Below are 18,428 nucleotides of genomic sequence, written 5' to 3' on the forward strand. Positions count from 1 at the left end.
GGGGTAGCGCCCTGGCAACCTCCACTCACCTGGAGGTCGCTCATTCCCCTCTGCTGCCCCCAATGTCTGAAACTCCCTTTCCCCAGCCACCCGTGCTGTCGACTCTTACCCCCCGTTTAAGTCCAGGCTCAGGACCTTCCTCTATGACCGTTTTCCTCCCCCCCCCCCCCATTGATTCACACGCAGACACTCACACACAGGGGACTCGCTTGCATTAGAGACATAGCGACTCACGCGACGACTGCATTGCGCGCGCCCGAAACCATTGGCCGACTTCCTTGACGCTCTCGCTGACGAAACGCATTGTAAGCCCGCCGTCCCTGGGACGAGGTCGCGTTCCGACGCCGCGTTGCGTTAACGCCGCCGCCTCGTCTCGTCCAGGCGACGGGCGACCTGTACGTGGCGCGCGCCGAGGCAGGGGACGGCGGACGCTACTCCTGCTACGTCACCGCCTCCATCATGGGCAGTCACACGAGCGTGCTGAGCTCCTTCGTCTCCCTGGGGCTCAAGAAGGACGGTGAGGAGAGGGGGCGGTGAGGGGGAGATGAGGGGCCGGTGAGGAGCGGTGACGGTGAGGGTGGTGAGGGCAGTTCGGGTAGTGATGACAGTCAGGGAGGTGAGGATGGTGAGAAGGGTGAGGATGGTGAGGGCGGTTCGGGTGCTGCTACTGACATCATCGCTGACCGCGTGTCCCGCAGTCCATGACCCTCAACCTCGCAGTGGCCAATCGGCTCTTGCAGCGCACGCAACACGCACACAGCACCCACACAGCACGCGCGCACCCAGAGATACGAGCCTCGAGCTTGGACAACGCAGCAGGACGCGGACGGCGCTTCCCCTGTGGGTCCGGCGCTAAGGAGGCAGGGGTCGGGGGGTCGCGTGCGCACGCGTGGCTCAAATGAACGCGGCGAGTCGGAGGATGTTTCCGCAGCCGGCAATCGCAGCACGCCCGAGTGTCCCTATCGGGGCGCGACGTCCGTGACTGCAGCTGTGGTCACGGGTGCCGCCGAACTCCGGACACCCACAACGAGCCGGGGACAGGCACAAAATTATTCAGTGATAAGTGAAAAGCCCTGCAGTAGCAGAAGCATTTTTCTCTTGTATGTAGATTTGGTGATTGTTGTTGATTGTAGTGTCATTTCGATTTAAAGCTTTCGTGACTGCAAGGATTGCATCTTCTTGGTTCTTTCGGTAAAGTCACAAAATTCTGAGAATTTTATCGTCTTATTTTGTTTTATTGTTTTATTCTCATTCTACGTGACTTTACCGAAAGAACCAAGAAGACGCAGTGTCATTGTTTTGTTGCCTGTGTTGTGATTGTTCTGTTTGATGTGCATTCACTCTCCCCCCGTCACCTCCAACTTCTCACCTCCATTTGTCTGAAATCAAATATGGAAAGTCGTCATGTGTTAGCGCTCTCAAATCTCAGGCTTGAGATTTGAGAGCGCGTTACTACGTCCGTACGCCCGTCCGCTGCTCCTTCCGTCCGTCTGTAACGAGGGAGGGGGGGGGGGCACGATAACTCCCTGAAAAACACTGTTACACATTGTTTTTATGTTCCTGAATAGTAAGTATTTGCCGAAAAAATGGCTATTGTTCCCCACAAACTTTGCTTTTGTGACCAGGACAATGAGAGAACGGGCGAACTTGTGTCTTTTCGTTCACGTAAAGTCAGCTAAAAACAACATATGAATCAAAATGAACATGTATTTATACTAAAGTAATACAAAAATGACTACAAAATATTTAGACACCAAGGCGCGCTACCACAGGCGGGACTGGCCACAGCGGACCGAGTTCTCCGCGGGGAGGAACAATCTCGAAAAAACTACTCATTCATAATAGCCAACTTCTATACTTTTTAGGCGTAAGCAATTACGAAGTAACACTTACTACCCACGAACAAAAAAAATGCGTTATATAGTGGAATCATCCGATACGAACCAAACTTTCGCATGAAGCCGTATCGCGCGCCAGGGACTCTCGCCCGACTGTAAAGCGATCCCGTCTGTGAAAAGGTCACCCAACACCCGACCACGAAAGCCCCAGCGCTAAAGCGCGCGCGCGTGTGCGTGCGCGTGCACGTGCGCAGCCACGCCTGCCGTGAAGCTGGCCCCCCACGTCGAGCTGTCGCTGCCTCCCGTGACGCGCGTCCTCGCGGGCCACGACGTCCGCCTCGAGTGCTTCGCTCTCGGCAAGTGAGTCCCTGGAGCAGGGCGGGGAGAGAGCGCGTCGCTCGCCGCCGACACCGCCGCTACCACAGCTGTCAACCCGGACGGTTCACCCCGTATTCTTGTACAGGTCCATACGGCGTACGACCCGTTTCAATACGGGCAACAACAAATGTTTGCGTATTTGTTTGTGTTTCTACCTTGTGATGGAACTTTGCAAGATGAACGTTGAGATGTATAAGGGGCACGGGGTGACCAATGAGGTCTGAATTGGTCTGTAATAAGGTAGGGGCACTGATAAGGGGTTGACAGGTTTTGCGCTACCGCCATCACCACACTCACCGCCAACATCACCGCTACCGCCATCACGATCGCTACTGATAGTGATGTCCCAACAGTCTGTGTGAGGCTATATAGAGAATATTTGTATTTGTTGTGTCTTTGTATACGAGTGTGTGTGTGTGTCTTTATCCGCGATTAAACCGGGCTCCCGAGTGCGTCTGTACGCGCGTGCGTCTACGCGTACGTGCCTGGATGCTAGTCTCTGCATGTGCGTCTCTCTGCCCACGCGTGCACGTCTGTATGCGGGTCTCTATGTGCGTCTGTGGGTGCGCCCGCGCGTGCCTTGGCGTACATGTAGCCCCGTGCCGGAGGTGTCGTGGCGCCGTGTCGGGGCCGAGCTGCCCGCGGGGGCGAGGGTCACGGCGTCCGGGGCGGCGCTGGAGATGGGGAGCGCGCGCGCCGAACACGGCGGGACCTACGAGTGCGAGGCGCGCAACGCCAAGGGCTCCGCCCGGTCCTCGACGCTCCTCGTCGTGAACGGTGGGATGAGGGCCTCTCCACCACCCCCCCCCCCCCCCACCGCCCGCCCCCCCACCACACACACACACACACCTCTCATCATCATCGCTCACTGTTCACAGCGTGCCTTCCCCCCCCCCCGCCATGCAGAACCTCCAAGTGGTTTAACCCCATCCTGCCACGTGCTCCGTAGCATTCTCCGCGAGGGGAAGCGACGTCGCAAACGTCGGCGCTTCGCCTCCCCCCCCCACCGCCGTCTCACACGGCCGCGATCGCAGCGGCAGTTCGTCCTCCGCGAACTGATTCGGTTTTGGTAACTTTCAGAATGCAGCACGAATGATCAAACTAAGCGACGGAAAGTTTCGAGCAGATGCAGGCTGTATTTTTCACGTGACACACACAAAAAAAGGCGCTACACATTCAAAAAGGCGACGTTTTCAAGGACACACGAGTCAAATGCGATCGAGGTTATCGTAAAGAATCGACAGCTGTGCGTCAGATCGTGCCTCGGATGCGCTGCGTAACCAAGGAAGCGATGGAGAGCCCGACCGTCGCCCCGTCTCGCCCTCGTCGCCCTCTCCCCAGAGCCGCCCAGCTGGGTGCGCGGGATCCCCCCGGCCGAGTTGGATATTGGCGACCGCCTCTCGTGGGCGTGCGAGGCGCGGGGCCACCCGGCGCCGTTCTACCGCTGGCTCCGGGACGGCGAGGCGCTGCGGCCCGGGGTGAGCGTCCGCTCGCGAGTCCGCTTTCATTCTTTCGTCTCGTTTTTCATTCATTCAAATATTTTTCACCTGGGTCTTCTTCTTCCTCTTTTGTACGAGGTGGTTGACGAGCCAGATGATTGCGCCAGGAGTTGCGGAGTTGGTGCCTCATCGCTGTGACGATGATGCACCAACCGCTTCGTATTTGTAAATCGAGCATCGAGTCGTTATACGTTCCATTCTGTTCTGTTCTGAGTGGTGACCACAGTCGCTGCAAACCGATGCAGAGTTTGTTTTTATTTCCCCTTTGTGCATCAAGTATCCGCATCTGCTCCCGCCATGGTTCCACCACGGTTTGCCGCACCTCCGATGAGCACGATTGGCTACGTACGGCGCGAAAGAAGTTCAACATACATTACTCATTTGCAAGGGGCGTCCCCGGCTGTCGATTGACACGCGTAATGACACTTGCACAAGCATTGTTAACTAACGCAGGATGCATTCATACAATGAATCTCACGAAGTCTCAGTGTTGCTGTAGCCCGTCTCCCTGGTTCCCGCTGAAGGCTGGCTCCCCCAGAGGAACGGATATTTGTTCCCACCAGCGGATGCTTGTTCTCTCCGACTTATTCGTTCCGCTCGGTTAGAATTAGGACTTAGGGGGTCAGAGGGCAGTGATGCCGCCGATGTTGCCACCTCAGTTGGGGGCAAAAAAAAAAAGGGGGACACGTCACGGCAAGTAGAGGAATAATTGGCAATTCTGGAATATGAGAGAACTGCACATACACTAATCGTCTTGGGCGACGTATTACTACGACATCATTATTATTACTACGCAACTGACGAAAGGCATTTCAGTGTGTCCCCGGGAGAATACTTGGAGAATTCCCGCAGACGCCAGCCACCTCCTCAACAAAGAGGAGGTGGCACTGCGCTGTTTGCAGGCCTCTGCCCGTCGTGAACCAGACCGGGGGTGGCGGGCTGCGTTGTTGTTGTTGTTGCTGTTTCCGGCAGGGCCCGGTGGAGCTGGGGGACGATGGGACGCTCACGATCTCCGCGGTGGACCTCAGCCACTCGGGGATGTACCAGTGCGAGGCGCGGAATGGCAACGGCACCATCTACTCCGCTGCCGAACTCCGCGTGCTCGGTGAGTCTGCGAGACTCTCATTGTTGTTGTTATTACCCAAGTTTGGTGCCGGATTATTCTAGGAGCAAAAGTAGCGACGTATGTAGCTACGGGCCCCGCACTTTCGAGGGCCCCGCGCTAAATGCTTTCAAGCTATAAATTCTGGTTCAGTGATTCTGCACAGTGATTCTGCACTATTACTATAGTACTATACTGCCTTAATTTTTTATGAACGACTGGGTGTTTAAGGTTAGTGATTTGTCGTATTATCTGGCTGTATAGCAAATGAAAAAATAGAGTTCCTTTACTATGCAAGCTAAACATGTGTGTTTTATAATGTATCTATTATTTAGGGCCCCTTTATAACATATGCTACAGGCCCTCTTCTACAATGCTCCTTTCCGCGTATCCGATGCATGGCTCCACTTCCAACAATCAACACCCCGCGCGGCATTACAGGGCGTGCGTGTCCTTAGGGGCCATCCATTGAGTAGGTACACAAAAATCTGTCAAGACTTGACCCCTCCCCCCCTCCCTGTACGCACGCGGACTTTTTACACCCCCCCCCCCCCACCTGCGTACGTACCCCTGACGCACCCCCCCCCCCCGAATCCTATAGAACGGCCGATATTTAATCCACACGGGAACGATCAAGGATTAATAATATTCACGTGTTTAAGCAAACAGATAGTTCACCGCCGGACTAACTAATTTGAAGGCCAATGTAGACAAATTGTTATCGAAGCTTCACTCCCCCCCCCCCGTTTCCTATACGTACGTACATTGTAGTAGACCCCCCCCCATACGCAAGCGAACGCATTTGGGTTAACCCCCCTCCCTCCTCCATGCGTACGTACTAAATGGATGGCCCCTTACTTACAGAGCTCATTGCTGGGATGTTACGGGGGAGGGGTTGCCCGTTTTTTTTCTTTCTATCTGCATAAACACAGGAGGGGGGGGGGAGGTGGGGACAAAAATAGAGGGTTCAGGGGCTGCGGGAGGGCGAGGAGCTGAGCGTGTCGATGGGTGGCGTCGGATTCCCTCGGTTAAACCTTGCGGTGGTGTTTCTCGCGTTCTCGTGTCGTGAGAGGGAAGAAAGTCCACGTTTGGAAGCTCTCGCGGTGAGCAGTTGCCACCACCATCGTGTCGAGGTATGGATCCGGAACGTGACGTCACAGAACTACGATCCGAATTCACTTTGAATAGTTCCTCGTCAGCACCACGAATACGCTCGTGTTGTACGTGCCCCGCAAAGTGTGTGTCCGCTGCTCGACAGTCGAACCGACACGTAGAATCCTCAAGAGCGAGGACTACATTTGATGTGACGGCTCTATTGGGCACTCACCGGTGACCGGGCGGAGGCCATTTTCAAGTTTTCATTTCAAGTTTAATTTATTTGGTATGGCCCTGTGAGCCATGCGGCTCTTGAGTCAGGTGCATCCGCAACAAACAAAATATGAACAGAGAACATCTTAAAGCGATGACGCGCAACAGAAACATCCTGAGATTAACCAGCAAATCTTCCAGAAACAAAACAAAAACACACCCTATTACAACGCTGTGTGCAAAAATCCCAGTGTGGTGCAATTCAAACAATAACAACCATGAGACAATTTAGATTAAAGTTATCAGGCCAACTCCGCACTTCCGCAATAAACATGGCTTCACCATATGTTTTCGAAATCGCCTAAATAAAGCTATAAAACCAATGTAAGAACAGTAATGATTTACCTCGCCGCACATGGCAATCGGTATAATCACGGGCTGCCGAAGACCAGTATTCGAACCCAGGTCCCCCATGTCTGCTGTTGCACCGGGTTTGTGTTCTCACGTCCGCAGCTATTCTTTACCTTTTTTTTATTCGGGTGAAGCTTCTTTTTTAGAGAGGGCTTCAGCCACTAGTCGAGCAGTATGACTCGATCGTGACTGTTGAACTTCTTTCGCGCCGTACGTAGCCAACCGTGCTCATCGGAGGTGCGGGCGTGAGGGCGAGGAAGGACGAGCAACAATATTTGAAGTGGGCTGTCAAGGCACCCCGGTGGGACCTCATGGCAACGGACACTACGCATTCCCTCGACAGACACTCGATGTTGTGATCGAAAGGCTGAAGAATTGGGGGAGCTCACGCGTCCTGTTCCGACCCGCACCTGACCCTCGCATGCAGAACAGAGGGGAGGAAAAGAAAATCATCCAGGGGATTATTATCAGCGAGGCTTGCCAACCTGGAACATCAAGCCTCTGCTTGGGGTAGCTGTCCTGGGCAATCTGTATGTATTGCCAGACACTTTATTCACTACAATTCCTTTCACCAGTTGCGTAAAGGTGCCGTCCATAAATGACGTCACGCACCTAGGAGGGGGGGAGGGGGTCGGACATTTGTGACGATGTGTGACGAGGGGGGGAGGGGGGGGTTGACAAATGTAACGTCACATCAAAATGCGCAACTTAAAACAAATATAGACAACACGTTCTACTTAATGAAATAGACTTTTTTCATAAATGTGTTCTCCTACAACATCAGAGTGCAGCGCCACATTAAATACGCACTACAGTGGCAATAGTTTAAAGTGATTTGAAGCATATTTTATTTGCAAAATGGAAATATGGTTTGGGGGGGGGGGCAGAGCTTTGTGACGTCACATATATGAGGGGGGGGGGTCTGACGTTTTTGTGACACTGTGTGACGAGGGGGGGGAGGGGGGTCAAAAATCGGCCAAAACCGCGTGACATCGAATTATGGACGGCCCCAAATACATCGGCACCGATTTTAAACGGTTCAGGGAAACTTGTGCTCAAGTTCGTTTTTTGTTTATGCAACTAACCCTCGGTTTTGAGTCATTTACGCAATAATTCACCACTCAAGACAATGCCTTCGGATGGAGCTCTCTTAATTTCCCGTCACCGTGAGATGTTTGTATTCCTACGATACATGGGTCACCGTGTGATCTTGGGCCTCAAGGGAGTGGCGATCCTGTTATCGTCGCCGCTGGTGAGAATTACGGGAGATTGAACTCTGGTTCTGTGGGTTGGGGGTCCTCTTGAGTGCGACCTCCAGACCCTGTCGCGGGTCGCGCATGTTGCGTTTGTTACTCTTACCCCGTACCTCCAATTACCGCGGTTGGCTACGTACGGTGCCAAAGAAATTCAACGTACGTAAAAGTATAGGCTTTACCCTTTCTGGCAATAAAACAGGTGAAAGGTTCTGTGTTATACATACGGATATTTATATATATATTTTTGTACCGAACCCCAGCGACGAAAATAAATGAAAATACGATGCGGAAAGGTTCTGATTCGGTCGAACTTTAGGGAACTTGTGGCGGACTCGTTTAACGGGAACGTCTAAAGAGCTATCCGGATCTACAAAGAGTCGCCGCTGATACAATACTGGGGCGGAGTGATACAATACTGGGACGGAGTGATACAATACTGGGACGGAGTGATTCGGTACTGGGGCGGAGTGTTCCATAGTTCCATTTATTTGGTATAGCCCTGTGAGCCATTCGGCTCTTGAATCGGGTGCAACCGCAACAAGCAAAAAACAAAAACATGAACAAGAAAACATCTTAAAGTGACTATGTGTGACTGTGCAAACAGAAAATACAGGGAAAAAACATCAAAATATTCCTGAAATAGCACCGTACACCAACGCTGTGTGCAAAGATCCCAGTGGGATGCAAGTCAAACAACAACAACCACAAGACAGCTAAGATTAAGGCCATCAGTCTAACTCCGTACTGCAATGAACAAAAACATGGCCAAACCAAAAAACATTTTCGAAATCACCAAAATAAAGCCAGAAATGCACTGTAACAGTGATCATAGGGATTGTGAACGAATTTTTTACAATAAACTACATAAATAACATGTAACACGAAACCCTAGAGCCATAGCTGGCTGCATGAGTCACTCCACAACAACAGGAGCATCAGTCGGAGAATCACATTTTTCAATGCACCTTTAAGATTAGCACACTAAATCAAAATACAGATAATACTTTGCAGCGGTCATCCGGAGCGAAACATTTTATTTTATTTTAGGCCACTGAATAGCAGTGGCAGCTAGGGGTGTACAACTCCTCTAGAGCAGTTTTGAGTGAAGATCTCATAGGTAGTGATTCAAGTTGCAGTTTATTGGCAATAGCATTCCAGACCCTGGGGGCATCAATAGCAAAGGCCCTTCCCCCGGTTTTTGTACGGCAAGAGGGAATGTGAAGCTGGTAAATGAGCGAAGACCTGAGGTCAAATTTGTTATTTGAAACAGAGAGGAGATCCAGCAGGTAGTCTGCGGATTTTTTTGTAAGTACATCGTGGATTAATAAGATCTGGTGCACAAGCCGTCGAACATTAAGAGATGTTAAGTTTGACCCAATGTAGAGATCACAGTGGTGAGTCTTATATGGGCAGTTCAATGCAAATCTTAAGGCCGAGTGATAGATGGAATCAAGCTTCTTCAGTACAGTACTTGGGGCTGATTTATACACGATATCACAGTTTATCAAGTAGAGGCAGTATGGTAGCTTTTATCAATTCCAAATGGAACATAGGGGGAAAGCAGTGCTTGTGTCGATACAGAAAACCAATTTTTATTTTTGTCTTTTTATCAATATAAGCAATGTGATCTTTAAAATTCAGTTTTGAATCCAGGATGACCCCAAGATACTTATAGATCTTAACTTGCTCTATTTGATAATTATTGTGGAATGTAATTGGGGAAAAATAACTTCCTGCTTTAGTCCCGGTGAGAAGCATAGCAACTTGGTTTTGGAGGTATTCAGGACTAATTTAAGAGCAACTAGCTGATGTTATAGTTTGTTGAAATCACCCTGGAGCTTAGCAATCACGTAATCCGGAGAGCGGCCAGCAGTAATCATTATCGTGTCATCTGCAAAAAGATTTACCCTGGAATGATCCAGGTCAGTGCCCAAGTCATTGACATGAAGAGAGAACAAGAGGGGGCCGAGGATGGAACCCTGTGGAACCCATTTTATTATATTAACACTGTTTGACCTCCAACCATCTGTGAATACAGTTTGGGTGCGAGAAAAGAGGAATTTTTTTAACCATTTTACTGTGTTTTAGGAAAAACCGAGGCAACTTATCTTACTAAGCAGGGTGTTGTGGTCTACTGTATCAAAAGCTTTGGACAGGTCAAGAAAAAGACAGGCACAGTACTGCTTATTTTCAAGGCTACTGTAAATTTGATTCAGAGAGTCTAATGCAGCAGATGTAGTGCTGTATTTTTTTCGAAACCCAGATTGTTTTAGATGTAGTAGATTGTTGGTGAACAGGAAACTGCTAATTTGGTAGTTCAATAATTTTTCAAAAATTTTCATCAATGGGGACAAAATTTCGATTTAAAGCTTTCGTGACTGCAATGATTCATCTTCTTTGGTTCGTTCGGTATTGTGTTATTTTATTTTATCAATTTATTATTTTATTCTCATTCTACGTGACTTTACCGAAAGAACCAAAGAAGAAAATGGGGACAAAATTGAGATAGGTCGGTAGTTATTGGGATGATCTTTAGGGCCCCCTTTGTGAAGTGGACGGACATAGGAATGTCTTCATTCTAGAGGAACGGATGCTTCTTTAATGGACAGGTTGAAAATATGGGCTATAGGTTTGTATACTAGGTGACCAACAGTTAGTAGAGCAAAGACGGGAAAACTATCTGCTCCGGTAGAGGAGGACCCTTTGAGGTAGGACAGTTGTTTCAGAACATTACTATCGTGGATTGGCTGGAAACTAAATTCGTTTAATGTTTGGACAGGGGTGTAGGAATTTGCATGAGCAGGGGTGACTCCCAATCCATTATCAAAAAGATTACCAGCTTCAGAAAAATGAAGGTTAAAATTGTCAACTATTTTTTTGGGATCTGAGAAATATTCCCCATTTCGGTTAAGCTCAACGGGCAGATTGTCTGTTTTGGATGCCTTTTCGATACATTTGATTGTTTTCCAAAAAATCCTGGCATTTCCATGTGATTCCAGGAGAGTGGAGGAAAAGTAGGCATTTTTTGCATGCCGTATTTTTTGACGCATCTATTCCTTAAAATACTGTATTCTAGCCAGTCATTTACCAAATTACTTTTCTGAGCACACGCCCAAGCCTTGTCCCTAGTTTTCATGAGCTTTGTAATCAAAGGATCATACCATGGTGGGCGGTTGCCTTTAGTTTTAAATCTAACCAATGGAGCATGTTTGTTACGAATTTGGAGAAACGCGTACCTGAAAGTCTCCCAAGCCGTAGTCAGGTTGGGGATATCACAGACCTTGTCAATATCCGAGTGAAGCACATCATTAGTAAATGCCTGAGTGCTAAAGTGCCTCAAAGAGTGCTTCTCAACAATTTTAGGGGGGGCTTTGGGTCTGGCTGATAATCTCACCCCAAAAATGAAGGAGTGATCACTAAAGTTATTACGAAATTGTGAGGGGCATTTGTCAATAGGACGTCAAGCAGAGTTGACTGTCCCGGATTTTTTAGGTTGGGTCTTGTGGGGACATTTATTAATTGAAACAGGTTAAATTCATCTGTAAAATTTGTGGCCACGGCCGGCGGGTTTAGACAATTCCAATTTAGATCACCCACTAAAACTATTTCACCTTTAGGGAGGCCCCCAAAAAACTCTCTCAGTGCAGATGCAGCTTGAACATCCTTCCCACTAGGCAGTCTATAGCAGCACACTACCAATATATGTTGATTATTTGGAAGAGCTATTCTGAGAGCCAAACCTTCAAAGCAACATTTTTTTAAACAAGGAATGAGCTGGTGAACATGCAATCGTATTACGAACATAGATGGAAATTCCACCTTCTTTAGATCCTCGGTCAAGGCGAAAAAGGTTGTAGTTGTCAATCGTAATCTGCAAGTCATTGACGGCAGGAGTGAGAAATGTTTCAGTTAGGCAAAAAATGTCCGGGTCAAGATTTGCCACTTCTAGTTTTATTCTAGATTTGAAGCTATTGTGACTGCAAGGATCCATACTCTTTGGTTCTATTCGGTAAAGTCACGTAGGTAAAAAATAAAACAACTAAAAATAAAAAATAAAAATTCACGACGTTTCGGCCACAGCACAAGTGGCCTTCATCAGGTGAAGGGACCAAACTGTCCAGAGGACAGCGTTGGAGTGAAGAAAGCCAAGCGCAGGTCGCCTCCTTTTAAGCTGTGAGGGGGTAAACAGAAAATGCCTTGACAAAGGAAATTAGCATAAAATGTACTACTGTGAAAGCTTGGAATTAGCATAAAATGATATTACACCACCTTGGAAGTTTGTAATGCCACTACTTGAATAAATATACTGTACCATTGAAAATTAGTTTAATGTTTGGTTCGATTTTGAACATCTTTCCAAAGGTTGCTTAATTTGAAACCATCTTCTCGGTTGAAATTGTGTCTGTGTTTGTAAATCTGAATTGCCTCGTGAACAAATCTATGATAAAAACCTGTGGGTTTGCAAAGAACCTTGGTATCGGGGAAAATTATATCGTGATCACCCACAGCGTTGTAACAGTGATCAGCTACGGCAGACGAATTCGTTCTGCCGTGTTTCAAATCTGATTTGTGCTCGCGAATTCGGTCAGAGACATGTCGTTTCGTCTCCCCGATATAGCAGTCACCACAGGTGCAGATCAATTTGTAAACCCCGGGGTACTGTAAGTCAGAAATGACATCCTTCACGGAAGGGATCAGGTCACGGATTTTGTGTACTGTGTTGAACCGGACCAGGATCTTGTGTTTGTTTAGAATTTTGGAGATCTTTTTAGTAACGCCTGCTATATATGGTAGTGTGATGGTTTTGATCGGAGTATCAAGTGGTTGTTTCTGTATGGAGGGAGAAACAGCTTGGCGGATGGTACGGTCAGAGTATCCATTTTTTTTTAGGGCCAGATGTGCATGTTTTAATTCACTGGTCAGGTGGTGTTGGTCCGAAATGCAATGAGCCCTGTGGTATAACGTTTTGATGAGAGAATTATTTTGCGTCGGGTGGTGGTGGGAATCAGGTTTCAAGTAGGAATCTGTGTGGGTGGCTTTCCTGTAGACAGAATCTCCCAATGAGCCATCAGGTCTCCTCTCAAACAGAACATCCAAGAATGGCAGCTTGCCATCTTTCTCCACTTCCATGGTGAATTTGATGGCGGGGTGTCTGGAATTAATGTGGTCTAGGAAAAGGTTCAAAGCTGGGAGGCCATGTGGCCAAATGACGAAAGTGTCGTCTACATATCTCTTCCACAGGGAAGGTCTGAGGGTGGAAGTCTGGATGGCGTCTGATTCAAATTTCTCCATGAAAATATTGGCTATCACTGGTGACAAGGGGGATCCCATGGGGGTACCCTCACTTTGTTTGTAGAAGGTGCCATTCCAAGTTAAGTAGGTATTGTTGAGGCAGTGTCTAACCAGTGCAGGTGTATCGGGGTATAGTCCATGTTGGACCAAATTTTCAATTATTTCAATGGTATCAGGTACTGGGACCTTGGTGAACAGAGAGACCACATCGAAACTGACAAGGATATCATCAGGGAACAGTACAAAGTATTTCACCATAGAGACCAATTGGGCTGAGTTAAGTACTGCTGAGGCGATCTTGCCAGTGAAAGGCAGCAAGATATCTGACAGATAATGGGCTAGTCTATAGGTAGGGGAGTTTATCGTGGATACGATGGGTCGTAGTGGGGTGTCTTCTTTATGAATCTTGGGAAGACCATAGAATCTAGGGGATCCTGCAGCAGAAGGTTTTACGGAGGGACGTTTAGTTGGGTCGATTAGGGAGGTCGAACTTGTGATGATCGTGTTGGTTTTTATCGCTAGGCTATTAGTGGGGTCATTTTTAATTTATGAGCAACTTCCATCGTTGAGCAGGTTCTGGATTTTGTTGTATGAATCTTTATCCATAATTACAATAGCGTTGCCTTTATCGGCTGAGAGGATGACTATATCATTTCTGGGTTTTTTTTTTATTCGCGAGTTCAGAGCGTTCATTTTTGCTGATGTTGCTAATGGGTTTCTTAGCATTCTTAAGAATACTGCTTGGATGTGTCCTACGCCTTTGAGGGCTACATCGACCTGAGAGATGATATCATCTACTGGTATGTGTTTTGGGGTGACAGCAAAATTTAGCCCCCTAGCCAGTACTGTTTTCAGATTGTCCAAAATCGGGGTGCTACTCTGATTAATGACGATTTTGTTGACATCTAGTTTTGTTATATGTGGAACTGGGTTTTTATTTTATAGGTGGTTGAATTTAGAAATCAGGTTAGCTTTGCATTTGACTGACAGTGAATCAGCAGAAGAAACAGTCATGTTGTCTACGTGATTCCAATCAGAAGGTGATATTTTTTGTGTTAACATTAAATGAGCTTGTAGGAGAGTCCTATCTAAAGTATCGAGTTCAAATCGGAGTAGCCTTATCCTCTCTGAGATTAAAGATAGGCTGGCCTTAAACAGAATCTGTTTAGAATTCGGCGAAGATACAGCAGCAGAAGTGTGTGAAAGCAATGGGTATTACCTTGTGGTCGCGGAATCTTTTGAGGAAGGTCAGCATCTCGATGAGCTGTGACTTCTTGTCCCGTTGTCTGTTGAAAGCTCTAACAGATAGGTGAAAGCCCTCCCCATAGAGGTTATCAATTCTAGGTTCGAAGCTTTCATGACTGTAAGGATCCATACTCTTTGGTTCTATTCGGTAAAGTCACGTAGGTAAAAAATAAAACAACCGAACTCGCGAGCACAAATCAGATTTGAAACACGGCAGAACGAATTATTCTGCCGTAGCTGATCACTGTTACAACGCTGTAGGTGATCATGAAATAATTTTCTCCGATACCAAGGTTCTTTGCAATCTCACGGGTTTTTATCAGAGATTTGTTCACGAACAATTCAGATTTACAAACACAGACACAATTTCAACCGAGAAGATGGTTTCAAATTAAGCAACCATTGGAAAGATGATCTAAATCGAACCAAACATTAAACTAATTTTCAATGGTACAGTATATTTATTCAAGTAGTGGCATTCCAAACTTCCAAGGTGGTGTAATATCATTTTATGCTAATTCCAAGCTTTCACAGTAGTACGTTTTATGCTAATTTCCTTTGTCAAGGCGTTTTCTGTTTACCCCCTCACAGCTTAAAAGGAGGCGACCTGCGCTTGGCTTTCTTCACTCCAACGCTGTCCTCTGGACAGTTTGGTCCCTTCACCTAATGAAGGCCACTTTCTCTCGCTCCACTCGCCTTGCGGCTCACGGGAGATTGGGTTGTTGTGGGGAGCGGTACCACTGCGCTACGAACCCGGCAACCTGAGTTCGACTCCTGCTCACGGCCAACACCGGTAACGACGATCTATAACCAGTCCTGGTGCGTTGTGTAAACATCACCACTGGGGAGACAAAGGCGGCCGGGTGTGGTGCTGGCCACCCACCTCCCTCGTGTGCCGTGCCGGCCTTCACAGGTGCTCGCTATCAGCACTTGCCCCAACAGTCTGTTCAGGCTATAACGCGGGGTATTTGGTTATTGGGCCATACTTCACCACACTGGTCCGGTGCTGGTTGACGAAATTTACGCTTGCGGTAATTCCTACAAAACGTACATCCGCTTTGTGTCTGTCTCCGCATGCAAATACAATATTGTAAAGTCCACCACCAGCCTCTTGGGATTTCCAAAGCAACATCAAGCAGCATCTTGTTCAAGCAAGCAAAACTCTGCGTCAGGTTTTGAACCATCTGGGTCTCATCAGCAGTCAGGCCTGTTAAATGCTCATAATAAAGTGTTTTGGGTTAGATCGCGTTATTTATAAATGTGTCGAAAACCTCCACCACCCGACACGGCCAATCAACAAAAGAAGTGTCACGTTGACAAAAGACAAATAGTTCACTACTTTAGCCCACCGGTGTGTTGAAGAGTGAATCTACAACATTTACAGTTTGAGTACGACGTTTCGCTGGTAATTACATCCAGCATCATCGGGCAATTCTGGCGAATTGCCCGATGATGATGACGTCACCCTGCTGCTCTATTTAAGACCGGGAGCAAGCGAGGGCTTTACCATTCTGGTGAATTGTCCGATGATGTTGGATGTAATTACCAGCGAAACGTCGTACTCAAACTGTAAATGTTGTAGATTCACTCTTCAACACACCGGTGGGCTAAAGTAGTGAATTATTTGTCTTTTGTCAACGTGACACTTTTTTTGCTGATTGGCCGTGTCGGGTGGTGGAGGGTTACGACACATTTATAAATAACGCGATCTAACCCAAAAACCTTTATTATGAATATTGGTCGCGAAAGCCTACGTGTTAAACTGTTAAATGCTGCTGGGTTTGCCAGACGTTCATTGGGCAGGTGCACTCCATAACAGCACTAAAGAGCTTTCTATTTAACGTGAAAAGCAATTATATACACAAACATGCATTGTGGAGCATTGTAGATAATATATACACGTGTACAAACTTCTGTTCTGTGTCCACATTTGCATTTAATTTGGCGAAATCAAACACGACCGATTGTTACTGAAGGACGGGCTCAATGCACCGCGTACGATTTATATTTTGCCTCAATTTCATTGGCAAAAACAAGTGCAGGTGTGACCTCGACGTGATTTGAACACGCAACCTTCTGATCTGGAGTCAGACGCGCTACCGTTGCGCCACGAGGTCTTGGGATGTTGGCTATCAACATCGGATTATAGTCATAGGGAACATTTGATATCAACCATGATCAATCCGCTGCTGGATTAAGGCTTTTACACATGGCACGCGGACTGATCTCAGTTTAACTCGTAGGCTTTCGCGACCAATATTATTCATAATAAAGGTTTTTGGGTTAGATCGCTTTATTTATAAATGTGTCGTAACCCTCCAACCACCCGACACGGCCAAACAGTAAAAAATGTGTCATGTTTACAAAGGACAAATAATTCACTACTTTTAGCCCACCGGTGTGTTGAAGAGTGAATCAACATCATTTAAAATTTGAGTACGACGTTTCGCTGGTAATTACATCCAGCATCATCAGGCAATTCGCCATATCTCATTGCTCCATCTCCACCGTGACCGCTTTGGACGCATTCTCTCCTTCGGCTGCAATTCAGTGTCGTCTTATTGGCCATCATCCTGACGTTTTCTGGCCAAAGCCAAAAAATTTAAAACATTTCAATATCAGGCCTCTTTTTGGTGTTTGTTCCCTCATCTATTAGTTCATTTAAAAAAATATATTTAAAAGATTGTATCCACTAACTTGACCCTGACGTGATTTGAACACGCAACCTTCTGATCTGGAGTCAGACGCGCTACCGTTGCGCCACAAGGCCCCTGGGTAGCTGGTTAGGAACGTTCGGACTCTAGTCATATGGATGAGGCTCTGATGTTCATTTAAAGTCATAAAAAAATCTAAATTGGTACAAAAACTAATTCGGCAAGCATGCCATTGTGAAAAGTATGCCATAAATTATGCAGCATATTCAGCAGCACGATAACATGAAAATATACATTTTTAAAGCATTTTAACACCCATATTTGACCCAAAACGACAGAAGTTAGTGTCACGTGGGGGGTGGGGTTCAATATTATTTTACAGATTTGTATTGATTATTTCGCACGCTAAGTATCGATACATCGTGTTAAAATCAGTTTAACAAAACCGAGAGGCTTTCGTGATCAATGTGATTCGTAATTAGTTTGTTTTGGGCTGGATCGTCTTTGTATGCCAGTTGGGTGATGGAAGGATACAGTTAAACATTGACATACCGACACGATATAACCCAAAATAAAACAATTATTAATCAAAAGAATTGGTGGAATATTTTTTGACCAAAACGAACGGAGGTATTTTTTTGCAATGATATCGATACATTGCATTAAATCAGTTTTGAATTGCCCATGTATTTTTTTAGTGGACTAAAACATGTTTCCTCCAGTCACTTTCATGATTTTCTTCATTGTAAATCCATGATTAGCATTCAGCATGACGCCAATGTGGCTGCGTGGTTCAGATGAATTATGAACATCCCAATATAGCACCACAGGGCTTGGGCAATTGCTGGTGCCAGTTTTGGCTGTCTTCCCCGCTTGCCCTGTGGTTTTCCTGCGGTGAAGAATCATCTCTCTCTCGAGTGAACGAAAACTATGGCGCTTTGCAAACTCTAAAGAATGAATTGTAATGGCCACAGAGTTATGGGATGCAGCGACAAAATTTGCGAAGTTGGGAACTCCGGTCAAAACCTGGAAAAGAACAAACCACACGACCCCAGACTTTATCCGTCTCTCCAAGCGACCCCCATGCCGACCCGCAGCCGCGTGTCCCTGTGTGCTCGCCGTAGAGTACGCGCCGCATTTCGGCTCCTCGCCGGACCCCGGCACCGCGCACGTGGTGAGAGGCGGTGCGGCGACGCTGCTCTGCCGGCCCCGCGCCTCGCCCCACGCCACCATCTCCTGGGAGCGGCACGGTGCCCCCATTCTCAACTCCTCGCGGTGAGACCGGTGTGCGGTGTGCAGCAAGATGTGCGGTGTTGTGCCGTGTGGTCAGTGAGATCGGTGTGGTACGCGCTGCAGCGTGCGTGTGTGGCTTCTGTGAGACCGGCGTGGCGTGCAGTGCAGTGGTTTTGGTGTGGTGAGACCGGTGTGGCATGCGGTACGGTGTG

The 18,428-nt window shown here is 47.5% G+C and overlaps 1 protein-coding gene and 2 non-coding genes across 3 annotated transcripts in view; 1 reads left to right on the forward strand and 2 right to left on the reverse strand.

The window, feature by feature from the left end:
* The window catches only part of LOC116947536 (contactin-2-like), a 93,484-nt gene that overhangs the window by 54,451 nt on the left and 20,605 nt on the right, over positions 1-18,428 (forward strand). Inside the window, exons 7-12 of the mRNA XM_032963402.2 lie at positions 382-517; positions 2,093-2,198; positions 2,812-2,993; positions 3,558-3,694; positions 4,688-4,820; positions 18,108-18,258. Of these exons, the coding sequence (XP_032819293.2) occupies positions 382-517; positions 2,093-2,198; positions 2,812-2,993; positions 3,558-3,694; positions 4,688-4,820; positions 18,108-18,258 (845 nt within the window). The remainder of the gene's footprint in view (positions 1-381; positions 518-2,092; positions 2,199-2,811; positions 2,994-3,557; positions 3,695-4,687; positions 4,821-18,107; positions 18,259-18,428) is intronic.
* TRNAW-CCA (transfer RNA tryptophan (anticodon CCA)) lies at positions 16,375-16,446 on the reverse strand. The gene has a single exon. It is a non-coding gene; the product is annotated as a tRNA-Trp (tRNA).
* TRNAW-CCA (transfer RNA tryptophan (anticodon CCA)) lies at positions 17,028-17,099 on the reverse strand. The gene has a single exon. It is a non-coding gene; the product is annotated as a tRNA-Trp (tRNA).

The sequence above is a fragment of the Petromyzon marinus genome, chromosome 30 (genome assembly GCF_048934315.1).
Source record: "Petromyzon marinus isolate PM22_M1 ecotype Great Lakes invasive population chromosome 30, UKy_Petmar_22M1.pri1.0, whole genome shotgun sequence".
Classification (NCBI taxonomy): Eukaryota; Metazoa; Chordata; class Hyperoartia; order Petromyzontiformes; family Petromyzontidae; genus Petromyzon; species Petromyzon marinus.